Source organism: Pseudophryne corroboree, chromosome 7 (genome assembly GCF_028390025.1).
Source record: "Pseudophryne corroboree isolate aPseCor3 chromosome 7, aPseCor3.hap2, whole genome shotgun sequence".
NCBI classification, from domain to species: Eukaryota; Metazoa; Chordata; class Amphibia; order Anura; family Myobatrachidae; genus Pseudophryne; species Pseudophryne corroboree.
This window is the reverse complement of record NC_086450.1, coordinates 135,642,285-135,656,094: the sequence shown is the minus strand read 5'-3', so window position 1 is coordinate 135,656,094 and position 13,810 is coordinate 135,642,285. Positions and strand designations below refer to the sequence as shown.

The 13,810-nt window shown below is 46.8% G+C and overlaps 1 protein-coding gene across 7 annotated transcripts in view; it reads left to right on the top strand.

The window, feature by feature from the left end:
- The window catches only part of TANC1 (tetratricopeptide repeat, ankyrin repeat and coiled-coil containing 1), a 426,026-nt gene that overhangs the window by 343,574 nt on the left and 68,642 nt on the right, over positions 1–13,810 (top strand). For all 7 annotated transcript variants that reach the window (XM_063933681.1, XM_063933684.1, XM_063933679.1 and 4 more), the window contains 2 exons: positions 7,034–7,159; positions 8,459–8,740. In XM_063933681.1, coding sequence (XP_063789751.1) covers positions 7,034–7,159; positions 8,459–8,740 — 408 coding nt within the window. The remainder of the gene's footprint in view (positions 1–7,033; positions 7,160–8,458; positions 8,741–13,810) is intronic.

The following is a 13,810-nucleotide window of genomic DNA, read 5'->3' as shown; positions in this document are numbered from 1 at the left end:
CTGTGTACGAATGAGTCTGAATGTGTGCGAGAAGGCTCTGGCGCAATAGGCTGCAGCTTTTTCTAACGCTACGTTCGGTTGTGCCGCACCTTGGAACGTGTATAAAATTAATTCCTGTGCAGCCTGGCTTCTGTACACTGCGAGTGGTGTTTTGCTGCGTCTGTGATGCGAATACGTTATGCTACTCATCTCTGATCGTCTTGTTCACGCTAGCTAACTGTATAAGGACACGTTTCTTCCTACTATTCTTGGTGGTTTCTTAGAGGAAGCTTTCGTTCATAAAACTGTAGAACATCCTGAGAATTGCATGCAAAACAAAAGCCGTAATGGTAAATGCAATTTTCGTGATTGCCTCCTACTTTGTATGCCATTTAATTACAATGTAAAATAGTGTTCACTCTAGGTGTCTTTCACAGGGCGCTGCGCCCTGCCCCTTTTTTAGACACCTGAATGCGCCCTGCCCATTTGTGTGCGCCCTCCCGCCCCGCACTTTGCTGCCCGCCGGACCCCGCCAAGCCACCGGACACATTACTGCAGTAATCCAGTGTGCTTAATCACAGTCACACTGTCTCCCTGCATGAGAGACAGAGACCTCCGCGGCCCGCCCCGTCTGTCCTGCCCCATCTGTCCCGCCCACCTCGTCCGTCCCGCCCGCCCACCTCGTCCGTCCTTAGTTGTCAGCCGCCGCATCTCCCCTCCTCTGCGAGAGACAGGAGGGCTGGGTTTGCCTCTCCCGCCGAGGCAAACCCAGCCCTCCCTCCTCTCTGTGTGCATGGCCAGACACCCGCGGGCAACCCCCACCAGCCAGTGCCACTGGCCAGCGTACCCATCTACCGGAGTGTGACCCTCAGCTGCCAGAGTGTGAGTAAGTAGATACACATAATAATGAACATGTATTTTAATGCATTGCCATATCCTGCCCCCACCCCCTGCATGTGACCCCATTTACCCCCAGCCTTTGTGTGTGGCACACTTTACCCCCCTCACCCTGGTTTGTGCGCCCCCCCCCCCCCCCCCCCCCCGTGTGTGTGACACCTTGTGCCCTCCTGCCCCCCCAACCCCCTGTGTGTGGCCCCACTACCCCTTGTCTTATGTGTGTGCGGAACCATCTACCCCCCCCCCCCCCTCCTCCTCCAATGTGTCTCAGTGCTTTCTACCTGGTGCAATGTTTCTCAGTGCTCTCTACCTGGTGCAATGTTTCTCGCTGCTCTCTACCTGGTGCAATGTTTCTCAGTGCTCTCTACCTGGTGCAATGTTTCTCGGTGCTCTCTACCTGGTGCAATGTTTCTCGGTGCTCTCTACCTGGTGCAATGTTTCTCGGTGCTCTGTACCTGGTGCAATGTTTCTCGGTGCTCTGTACCTGGTGCAATGTTTCTCGGTGCTCTCTACCTGGTGCAAAGTTTCTCGGTGCTCTCTACCTGGTGCAATGTTTCTCGGTGCTCTCTACCTGGTGCAATGTTTCTCGGTGCTCTCTACCTGGTGCAATGTTTCTCGGTGCTCTGTACCTGGTGCAATGTTTCTCGGTGCTCTGTACCTGGTGCAATGTTTCTCGGTGCTCTCTACCTGGTGCAATGTTTCTCGGTGCTCTCTACCTGGTGCAATGTTTCTCGGTGCTCTCTACCTGGTGCAATGTTTATCGGTGCTCTCTACCTGGTGCAATGTTTCTCGGTGCTCTCTACCTGGTGCAGTGTTTCTCGGTGCTCTCTACCTGGTGCAGTGTGTCTCAGTGCTCTCTACCTGGTGCAGTGTGTCTCAGTGCTCTCTACCTGGTGCAGTGTGTCTCAGTGCTCTCTACCTGGCGCAGTGTGTCTCAGTGCTCTGCCTGGCGCAAAGTGTAGAATGTGCTCTGCCTGGCGCAATATGTATAACGTGCTCTACCTGTCGCAGTGTGTATAGGAGGTTCTACCTGGTGCAGTGTGTATTAGCTGCACTATTGTGTGGTGTAATGTGAATTGCCACTATTATGTGGCCATGCCCCTAACCCCACGAAAAACAACGCCCCTAAATTTTCGCCTTTGGCGCGCACTGCCCATTCTTTATCATGTGGGAATGGGAGGACCAAGCATTATAGTATGTACCTAATTTTGCCCTTCTAACTGAAAAATGTGCCCTCCCGAACGAAAAATGTGCCCTCCCGAACGAAAAATGTGCCCTCCCGAATGAAAAATGTGCCCTACCCGTGATCAGCACCCTGCCCTAAAAAATTCCTAGAGTGAACACTATAAAACACACAATGGTTACATTATGAATAGTGCCACTGGTAACCTCCTGTTAGGAATGTTGTGTCCTGTGTCTGTGTAGATTATATTATATACAGCTATATGCACCTGCCCATCAGAAAAGTGTCCCTGGATTGTGTGAACATCTCACAAACATGCACTATATGATGAGATGACGCATGCTTGCATACAGATCTGTGTGATAATCTGTTCCACTGTAATATCATTTGAATTACTAATGTCTGCCCTGGAGTTATGAGTCCTGGGAAAATGCATGTACTCTACAGTAGTAAATGTCAGCCTCTGCAGAAATGCACCAAGAGGTCATGTAACTAATAAGTAAAGGGGAAAAGAATTGTAGAGATCTGTTTACAGTGATCACCATGAACCACAATTTCCTGGCTCGTTTGTGCTATAGTTAAATCGGAAATAAAAGGACACTTACAGGATTTCACTAATTTCCTACATGTACAGCAGGGATGGGGGACCTTCGGCCCTCCTGCTGTTGTTGAACTACACATACCAGCATGCCTTGCTACAGTTTTGCTATTTGGCCATGCTAAAGCTGTTGCAGGGCATGCTGGGATGTGTAGTTCAACAACAGCTGGAGGGCCGAAGGTTCCACATCCCTGATGTACAGTATTGGAGACCTCGATGGCTTGACCCAGGGCTTATTCAGTTTGTTATACGAGAATGCAGAGTATTCCTACTTTATTACTCTGGCAAACAATGACGTGTCTAATCTGGCCCAAACCCTGTTGTGTTATTTGGTGATTGTGTATAAATTTTATTGGACTGTAATATCCGTTTGTCACTTAGAAGATTGGCTCTTGTAACGTTACCCTTCGGTCATGTGTCTGAATGGCCGCGTCGGCCAGGTGTGGTAGTGTTCTGTGGGGACAGATGCTATGGTCAGATGGAATAACCTCCTCAAACTGCAAGTATGTAGCCACCTAAATCCTTTCAGTTGTAAAGAGGTTGGCGTCGTATTTTACAAAGCAGGGTTGCCAATCCTTAATTATGCTTTTAAATAACTTTAATGTACAGACTAGCATTTTTGCTAACACCTTATGCTACAGAATAGGTAGGCGATCTGTGGCGTTCCAGCTGTTGTGGAACTACACTTCTCAGCATGCCCTGCCACAGTTTTACTGTTAGTGCGTGCTAAAACCCTGGCTAGAAGGCTGGGATGTGTAGTTCTACAGCAGCTGGAGTGCCATTAAAATAAGGGCAGGTTCACCATGGGTCTAGTATGAAATACCTACAATCAAAATTCCGACAAAAATTGACCGACTGTCAAAATCCCGACAAGGTCAAAATCCCGACATTTAAATGTGGACAAGGTCAAAAGACATTAACAATTTCGACAGGTCAAAAAGTCGACACAAGTTTTTGGTTGTTTTTGATGTGTATGTCGACATGGACACTGTATAAGTGTACCGCGTCCCCTCGCTGAACTCGCCATACTTCGGGCACACTATTATATTCCCCCTCCAGGTCCACTGGGATGGTAAAGTATGAACAAGTCTGTTTCAAAGCAAAAATCATGTCGACTTTTTGACCTTTCAACATTTTTAAATGTCGAGATTTTGATCTTGTCGGGATTTTGACTCTGTCAATGGTTGCCGGTATTTTGACCGTCAGGATTTTGATTGTAGGTAAATTGACTGCATCCCGTTCGCCACGCCACACTATAAGTGAACTGAGTTTTACTGGCTGTCTCCTGTTGCAGGGTTACCCTTTATTTTACTTATTTTTTCATTTACAAATGGAGTACACCTAATAATTGTATATGGAGGATTCTGGTAGAAATACTGTTAGTAGTGCACCTACCTGATTTATAGGTCAGCTCAGTCTGGGTGGTGCCAAAATGGTGGTGGCCAATACTGTACCTGTTTATAGCCTGTGCCAATACAGTAATGCTAGTAAACTAATGTGGTGAGTGTCTCTAAATGTTGATACTCTGTACCAGGGAGGGTCTGTGCATTTCTGCCAGAATCATCCATGTATGATAATCACTGCAGGTGAGCTATCTTCTTACCCTGTATTTGGTTGGTGCTACATTAGTAGGGGTCCCATCATGGGTAGCGCACCTGCACACCACAATCCTAATTTACAGGGGGCCAGCAATCCTGCTACTCAGGGCTTAAAGTGGTCCTGGAGAGGTGAGGGAACTCCTCTCCCCCACAACCCCTCCCCCTTAGCGCGCGCCGAAGGAGCGCGTGCCGCAAAAGAGGGTGTGGTTTCATAAGAAAGGGGCGTGGCCACACAAAAGTACCCCAAATTCAAAATAATGCCTCACTGTAGCACAATCTTATTCACATTGCCCGCCCCACATGCTTACAGAATGCCCCCAGTAGTGCTCACCATTAAATAAGTAAACAAATATATATATATATATATATATATATATCTCATGTTTCTCCAGCAGAACTCAATAAGGACAAGAGTCGGCTTTAGCGAAGAAACATGTATGCCTAAATAATGATCATATTGATTTTATGAGGAGTGCTGTCTTGGGGAACACACACTGGAAGGCCCCCTCTCTTTCCCCTGCAGAAACTGACCTCAACTGCAGGCCTGCGGTACGGGAGGCTGTAGCATTGGCATGGCGCATGTCGGCACACGAGGAGAGAGTGCAGGCAGGTGGAGAGGGAGGACAAGCGGCGTGACGTCATCATGCAACATCGTGGGACGAGTCCAGGAGGGTAATTCAAGTGCGCGGCCGCCGACGAGGGTAGAGAGCACACTCACTCACTCACATGACCTGACGGCGGGCGCAGCAGGAGAAGGGCACAGGAATGTGCAGCAATAAATGTAGGGCACGTGTGGGGGGTGCGCACACCTATGATCCTATGCATGTGTGCGGAGGGACCCACTGTCACGGGCTCCGGCGGTCCCATTACGCTGTGCTGCGGGGAGACAGATTTGCCGGTCCCAGTATCCGTATAGGGGAAGGGGCTGCGCTTTTGAATCTAGCGCCGATTGCGCACCAATCACGTATCGCGGACTGTTAGCCAATGAGAAACTGCCACTAGGCAGCTTCTCATTGGCTGGCGGTCCGCGAGCCGTGATTGGCTCACGCCAGCTTTTGAAATAGCCGCCCCTTCTTTTAATTGGATCTGCAGGTGGTCCGCGAGCCGGGATTGGCTGGCGGACGCTGCAAACTTTACAATGCAGCCGGGACCTGATGCTGTGGCCGGACGGAGGCGGAACTGGTTCCGCCTGCAATTAGAGGTGACGGAACGCAGTTCCGCCCCGTTCCGGCCCACTTTCACCACTGCTGCTACTAATTTAGTTAGGAGGACTCCCTCAGCTCTGTTATAAAGCATGTTACATGGAAATTATTCTAGTCAGTAGGACTTGTGATGGGCCAGATGTACTAAGCATTGAAAAGTGATAAAGTGGAGAGTGATAAAGTGACAGCCAGTCAGCACAAAACTACCATGTTACAGGTTGTGTTTGAGAAATGACCGTTATGAGCTGGTTGGTTGGTAGTTTATCACTTCCGGCTTTGTCCTCATTGGCCCTTTCAGGTCATTTATTCTTGGCTATGCCTGGTCTCCTTAAGGGGTCTATTCATGAAGCCATGAAAAGTGTGGAGAAGTGAGCCTGTATAGAAGATGACCATGGCAACCAATCAGCTGCTCTGTACAATTGTATAGTATGCAAATTATAAATGTTACTTCAATGCTGATTGGTTGCCTTGGCAACTTCTCCACTGGCTCACTTCTCCACACTTTTCACTGCTTCATGAATAGACCACTCAATGAGAACTGTGGCCCCCATTTATCAAGCCTTGGAGAGTGATAAATAGCACGGTGATAAAATACCAGCCAATCAGCTCCTAACTGCTAATGACAGGAGCTGGTTGGCTGGTACTCTATCACTGTGCTGTTTATCACTCTCCAAGGCTTGATAAATGGGAGCCTCTGTGTGTATTCCTGGCTGTGGGGGCACCTGTGCTCCTGATCTCAGGGAAGATTTATCCATTGGGATAATTGGACATGCATTTAAGGACATATATTTGTTTTTGGGTTTTTTTTGTTAGCATTGCCTAAGATCACAGGCTACTTGAGGTTGTTGTCATATTGATAAATGTAGGTGGATTGTACACAGTTCAAACATAGAACATACCACCTACTTAACACAATAACAAACTGTACTATCTTTAGTTAGAGAATAGAAATAACACCACGTTTGCCATACTGAGCATGAGAACTGTTGATTCATGTTGAAAGATGAAAGTGCATTTATCAGGCTCTTGAGGACCACCCACTGCTAGACAAAGCAAACGAATGAGGAGAGGAGCGGAAGATGCAAGGGTAGAAATGCATGGCTTGCTGCTGTCTGAGATCGGGGGGCTCAAGGTGGCTCTAAATTATGTTCATTTGTGGCAATTAAGTGCATCTGTAGACACTGTGGAGTCTGAACCGTAATACAGCCTCATATTAAAGCTAGCAACTCGCAGCTCCAGTTTGTTACCTGTTTATTTTCTCCAGTTGCAATAGATTGGGTTGAATGAATGATTGGAAATTAAAAAAATACATTAACCATCCATTGCTTTGTCATGAAGATTGTTACTTTTATATGCAATGTTTTTATTGAGATTAAAGGTTTACAGACAGCATTTAAACAGTATGCAGAACCCACACAGTAATCAACAAAAGGCAAATGTTTGTAACCGGTATAAAAGCAAAGTAACCCTCAGTATTGCTAGTAATTTTCTGCAATGAAGTAACTGTTACTATGTGTCACTGTTCTGTGGTGTCCATCTGCCGAGACTATGGGTTGTAGCCATGTCTTTCTTTCAGCCACTAGTTCCACAAAACTGGAAGATTTGAGCTACCTGGATGTACAAAGAAATGCTCCCTTGCGGACCTCCATCCGAATGCCTTGGCATAACACAGCTGGGACACGCGTGCAGCAGGAAATCAAATGTAAGAAAAAATGTTTTATGAGATTGCAGCAGTTCTCATGTTAGTACATCCGGCTGAAGGACCATCAGATGACCATCATGTAATGCAGAGTAACTGCTTCCTAGGAATAGGATGTAGTTCTTAATGATGACACCACAATGTCTACACTTAAGGGGGGTACTCACGGAGCAATCGCTGCTTAAAATCTAAGCAATCTGACTAGATTGCTTAGATTTTAAGCATGATCGCTCCGTGTGTACCCCCCACAGCGATAGCGATGCGCAGCCCCACGCATCGCTATCGCTGGTGCTAGATTGGCCAATCTAGCAGGTCGCTCAAATGTGCGCCACATCGCGCTGTGCTGAGCGGTGGGAGAGATGTGTGCTGAGCGGTTCGCACAGCACACATCTCTCCCCACATCGGCCCGTGCGTACTGGCCTTTATAGAGTTAAGTTGTTAGGCTGTGGGACAGGAAGGTGTGGGTTAGGCAATGGGGATGTTAGGGTTAAGCTACGGAGGGGTAGTTAGGGCTAAGCACTAGAGGTAGGGCAGGTATACTTACCAGAAAGCTGCTCCGCTGGAATTGTCAGTCACATGACTGCCGGGAAGAAGCCGCTGGAGCCATCGGAAAGTTGAATCACCTGTGGCCCACAAGGGATGCTATGTCTAAAATGCCTACATTTTATCAGTGTCTACATGATGAATGTCGACATGTCCGTGCCAACATTATGACCATATCAACTTTGTGATATCAGCATTATGAATGTTGACATTTTGACTGCCAACATATAATACCACACCCCCAGGAATGTTTATATATTTCTATAAATGGCTGTCGTGCAGGACCTCTGAGGGTCAGCAGAATGACCACACCCCCAGGAATGTGGTGCCATATGAAAGTGTACAAATTATAGATGTACATATATTTTGTTTCTTTATGTAAGTAGTGCTGCTCTATGGAAAGTTTGGTAAAAACTGGCACAATTTTAATTAGCGGGAGATTCTAGCTATCTAGTACAGTCTTTCAAATGAGAGAGAAAATCTGATTGGTTGCTCTGGGCAACTTCTCCACTTGGCCTCTCTGGAAGGTTTGATCACCCACTTGATGCCTTTCTCGCACTTGCCTGTTCCTGGCATCTGTAATCTGGCACTTTGTATTTGTGGCTCTGTTGGCCCCTATGGAATGTTGGACCCAGACAATATTGCCTAAGTTTATTTTAATATTTGTGCTCGGTACTAGGATTTATTAATTATTTTTTTGTGGTAACTGAGGGCTTTCCATTTTCTTTTTCTCTAAGACTATTTTTATCTTCTCTGCAGCTCGCTTTGTCCCCTACAAGCCACAGGACATTCTTCTGAAGCCGCTGCTGTTTGAGGTGCCAAGTATAACAACAGACTCCGTATTTATTGGAAGAGGCTGGCTCTTTCAGGAGATAGAGGAGAAGATGAGAAAATCAGAGGTCCCAGAGAACCGAGGAGTCGTGATTGTTGGCAGTGTTGGATTTGGAAAGACGGCGATAATCTCCAAACTGGTGGCGCTCAGCTGTCACGGGACTCGCATGAGGCAGATTGCTTCCAATAGCCCCTCTTCATCTCCCAAGGGTTCGTTAACGCTAATGGTGGCTACTTCTAGTACATGATTATTTAAAGCCGTGGGCTTGGTTATTAATTAAACAAACAAAATAAATATTTACATACATTGCATGATACAGTGTAGGCAGGCATATGTGCCCGCTTTCCTCTAGGTACACATGACAGGCACTTGCAACCACATTGTATGACATATCCAATAACAGCCAATAACAAGTGTTTCTCCAGCAGGGTTCACAGGTTATCCACAGGATAACAATGGGATACGATGAAGCACAGCGGATTTGCACCATTCGGTCAAAGCTTTTCCGGCCTCCCAGCATGCAACGGGCCCGTCCATATATCCCCGCCTCCTGGCTCAGGCAAATCAGTTTTTGTTTGGTGCGACAGGAGCCGGACCATGGTCAGAGGGCTGCTGGTTTTTAGCAGCCCTAAGCTTTCTTATTTTATTTATTTTCTTGAGTGATCTTTCTAAACAGAGTCTTATACGTACCTTAGAAAGAGTCGCTCCAACAACTCTCCGTCGGGTCGTCACAACGCTTACCCACGAGTACAGTGCTGTTTCAGCGGGCATCTGTATCTGATATACTAGTAGGTCCAGCAGACGTTACCAGGCTGTGGCCAGAGCACGGGGAGACGGTAAGACATCGGTTCTGCTTAGTAGGGGAATATAGACACAGCTGCACTGTTCTGGGAGGAAACCACCAAACAGTCGCTGACGCGGCTGCCACTCCGGGTGCACCAGCGCTAGGCCTTAGGGATCAGAGGCTCCAGGAATAGTATGAGGCCGGGTTGATGTCAGCAGTTGGGAGTCAGACGCTCTCCTGGTCACCCCCCCCCCCCCCCCCCCCCCGGTTCATGACCAGTTTCTCCCGAATCTCCCGCCATGAACTGTTTCCCACGTCCGTCTCAGACGCTGTACACGAATGGGACCCAGTCGCAGTATAGGCGGCTGTGTGACTGGTGCGTCTGTGTTCACTGAGCTTCTGTGTTCACTATAGGTTCATTGAGCGGCAGTGTACACTAGTAGCATCTGGATCCACTCAGCGTTCGCTAACGTATTGATCGGTCCTGGAAGCGAAGTGAGTCTCCCTGTATCCCACTCTACTGAGTACGGGTAATACAGCACTAAGTCTCTATCTACCCTTTTGAGTATGAATAGTTAGATAAGTGCCTATTGCATGTGAGTCTGTATACATTTACTGTTGTTTCTTTCGCAAGGCGTCTGAATAAGTTAGATCTGTTTTAACATGATGCAGTAATATGTTCTCCTACATACTTAAGATGTAGTTGTAGTTGATGTGCTCATATTGCTTATTATACTAATGTATAACATGTGACTGACTGCTAGTGTGATTGCCGACCTTACTATATTTCTGTCAGTTTTGTTTATTCCGATCCTCAATGGTGGTGCATGGGTATGGTCGGATTGTATGTCACTTTAAGAAGTTTAAAGTGATTACAGTCACAAATTGTGTAGTACACTGTGGAAGTGTTGATTATTTATCATGTCTAAGAGCGGCAAAGGTGAGGAAGGTACACTCACAGCAACACCAACACTCATATCAGGTTTGTCTTGCAAAGCTGTGTTATCCTCTCAAGATCTGGTTCAGGATGGTTTGTGTGCAAATTATTTTAGCTTTCACCAGGGGTTATTGAAAAATAGAAGGCAGATTCAGGTGCAGATGGATCCACCTTGGGCTATGTTTGCACAGACTTTATCCAGTATAGCTGAACGGATAATTCCTCCAACTCCTGTACCAGGGATAGGTTACACTATTAACCCTTACATGCAGCTTCCCACCTATGGTGTATCACTTCCAGCAGCAGCCTCTCAAAAGAAACAAGCTAATAAGCCGGTGGTAAGTAAATCTTCACCCTCACAGGCTACACATGATTCAGATGAGGATTCATCGGAAGATGAAAGCTCAATTAATTCTACTTCGGCATACGAAGAGGAGGAGGAAGGTCTCAGCTCAGTGGATATAGCGGAGTTTATTAAAGCAATGAAAGCTATTTGGTCCTTAGAGGATTCAGCAGAGCCTGTGTTAAAAACCAAGGCACCTGTGTTTAAACATCCCAAAACAGTTAAGACTGAGTTTCCAGGGTCAGATCACCTGACGGAAATCATGGAAGAGGCTTGGGCTACGCCCAATAAGAAGTTTAGAATTCCTAAGAAACGGAATTCCAATTATCCTCTTCCAGATGGGGATTGTTTAAAAAAAGAGGTGGCTCCTAAAGTAGATACGCATGTAATTCGATTAGTGCGAAAATCTACATTACCTTTGCCTTCAACATCATTAAATGATGTCACGGATAGGAGAGTGGATGGTTTTTTTTTTAAAACATTTTTTCCCTGTTTGGGGCAGTCAATAAGGCCAGCCATGGCTTCAGCTTGGATGGCAAAGGCACTGGCTGCCTGGGCTGATACATTGGACTCTGATTTTTCAATAGCTTCTAGAGAGCAAAAATCCCATATAGCACATATAAAACAGGCTGCAATGTTCTTGGAAGAAGCAGCATTGGATATGGGTACTATTGCCTCCAGGGCATCAGCTTCAACAATAGCTGCTCGCAGAGCAGTTTGGCTACGTACATGGAAAGCTGATTCAGAATCTAAGAAGGTTTTGGAATCTTTGCCCTTTTCTGGAGATATTCCATTTGGTAAAGAATTGACAGATATTCTGGAGCAGACTCCAAGAAGGTCAAGTTTCCTTCCACATACAATTTCAAACCTAAAGTTCCGGCTTTTCGGCCCTTTTGGTCTCAAGGAAAAGCTAAAGGAAAAAGTGATGGCATGCAGCCCCAATACAAGAAGTCTGGTAAGGCTGAAGAGCATTGGGCTACCAGAGAACCGGTTGGGAAAACGGATAATAAGCCATCAGCCTGATGGTGCAGGCCTCCACCTGGGGGACCGACTTCTTCAGTTTGCACAGATCTGGCAGCAGTCTACAACAGATGCCTGGGTACAGGAAGCGGTATCTCTAGGTTATGCGTTTGCCTTCAAGAAGCACCATCCTCAAAGGTTTTTTGTACCAGACCGTCTCGGGTAGAGACGAAGGCCTGGACTTTGTTAGAGGCAGTCCAGAAATTGCTTCAGTCAGGAGTAGTCATTCCAGTTCCTCCTGCACAACGAGGACAGGGGTTTTACTCCAACCTGTTTTTAGTTCAGAAGCCAAATGGGTCATTTCGGCCCATTCTCAATCTCAAAGTGCTGAACAAATACATTTGGGTACCTCGGTTTCACATGGAGACGTTACGTTCCATCATTTTGGCCATGGAGCCAGGGGATTATATGGTATCCCTGGATATACAGGATGTTTACCTACAAGATTATGGTGCTAATGGCAGCTTATTTCCGCCAGCAGGGGATAAGAATATTTCCATACCTCGACGATCTTTTAATCCTGGCACAAGGAATTGCTCTTATGTCATCTGCAACAGACAATAACGTGTCCGCAGAACTACGGGTGGCTCATAAATTGGGCAAAATTGCCTCTGGTTCCATCACAGCGGATGACTCACTTGGGGGCTGTAATGGATTCAAGTCTTCAGAGAGTAATTTTACCTCTGAACAAGATATCCAGGGTTCAGTCAAGGATTCAGGACTTGTTACACAGTCAAAAGGTATCCATTCACGCAGCAATGCGCGTGATGGGTTTGATGGTGTCAACATTCGACATGGTGGAGTATGCACAATTCCACTCGAGGCCTCTGCAGCATCTGATTCTTGCCAAATGGAATGGGTTGCATCAGACGATAAAAACACAGACTATGGTTCTTACATTAGAAGTAAGAAAGTCATTAGCCTGGTGGCTACAGACATCCCATCTGGACAAGGGGAGACCCTTTTTGGATATCAGATCGGGAAATCCTGACGACAGATGCCAGTCTCCAGGGCTGGGGAGCAGTGTCAGGAAGGTTGTGTTTTCAGGGGCAATGGACCAAGGAAGAAAGTTGCCTGCCAATAAATATATTGGAACTTCGAGCCATATACATGGCACTGATTCAGGCAAAGGACATTCTTTGGGGAAAACCAGTCCAGATCTGCTTGGACAATGCGACGGCAGTAGCGTACCTCAACCATCAGGGAGGAACTTGCAGCCGAAAAGCGATGAAGGAGGTACGTCATATACCAAAGTGGGCAGAACTTCATCATCCAGCCTTATCTGCAGTGTTCGTTCTGGGAGTCCTAAACTAGGAAGTGGACTTTTTCAGTCGACACTCCATTCAGGCAAGCGAATGGGCTCTACACCCGGAGGTATTCCAGACTCTAGTAGACAAGTTGGGGTTGTCAGAGATAGATCTCATGGCGTCCCGTCTGAAAAACAAAGTGCTCGCATACGGGTCAAGAACAAAGGATCCCAGAGCGATCTTTGTGGATGCCCTGTCGGTGAGATGGGACTTTCATCTGGCTTATGTGTTTCCTCCAATCGCCCTATTACCCAGGTTGGTGAGAAAGATAAAGCAAAGAAAAGGTGCCGTGATACTAATAGCTCCGGCATGGCCCAGAAGGCACTGGTACACAGTAGAAATGAGCGGGTTCGGCTTTACTCTGGTCTCAAAATGGCATCTTATTGGCTCACGGATGTCGCGTGTTTTGGATAGCCAATAAGAAAAATCCGTGAGTCCCGAGTAAATCCGAGTAAAACTGAACCCGCACATGTCTAGTACACAGATCTGCAGAGGATGCCGATGGATGTTCCACTTCTGCTCCCTCAACGTCCAGATCTACTGATGCAGGGTTCTTGTTATCACAGACATCTGGATCGACTGTCTTTGACAGCGTGGCTCTTGAAACCTCTATCCTGAAGTCAAGAGGATTCTCACAGCAGGTAATTCAAACTATGCTCAGAGCAAGGAAACCTTCCTCAGCTCGCATCCATTACCAAATATAGCAAACCTATATTCATTGGTGCAGTGAACGGAAAATGGACCCTAAGGCTTTCAGAGTTTCCAGGGTCTTCGCATTCCTTCAGGCAGGAATGGATAAAGGTTTGAAGGTGGCTTCCTTGAGAGTGCAAGTGTCGGCATTGAATTTATGGTTCCAAAAGAAAATTGCCAATTTACAGGATGTGCATA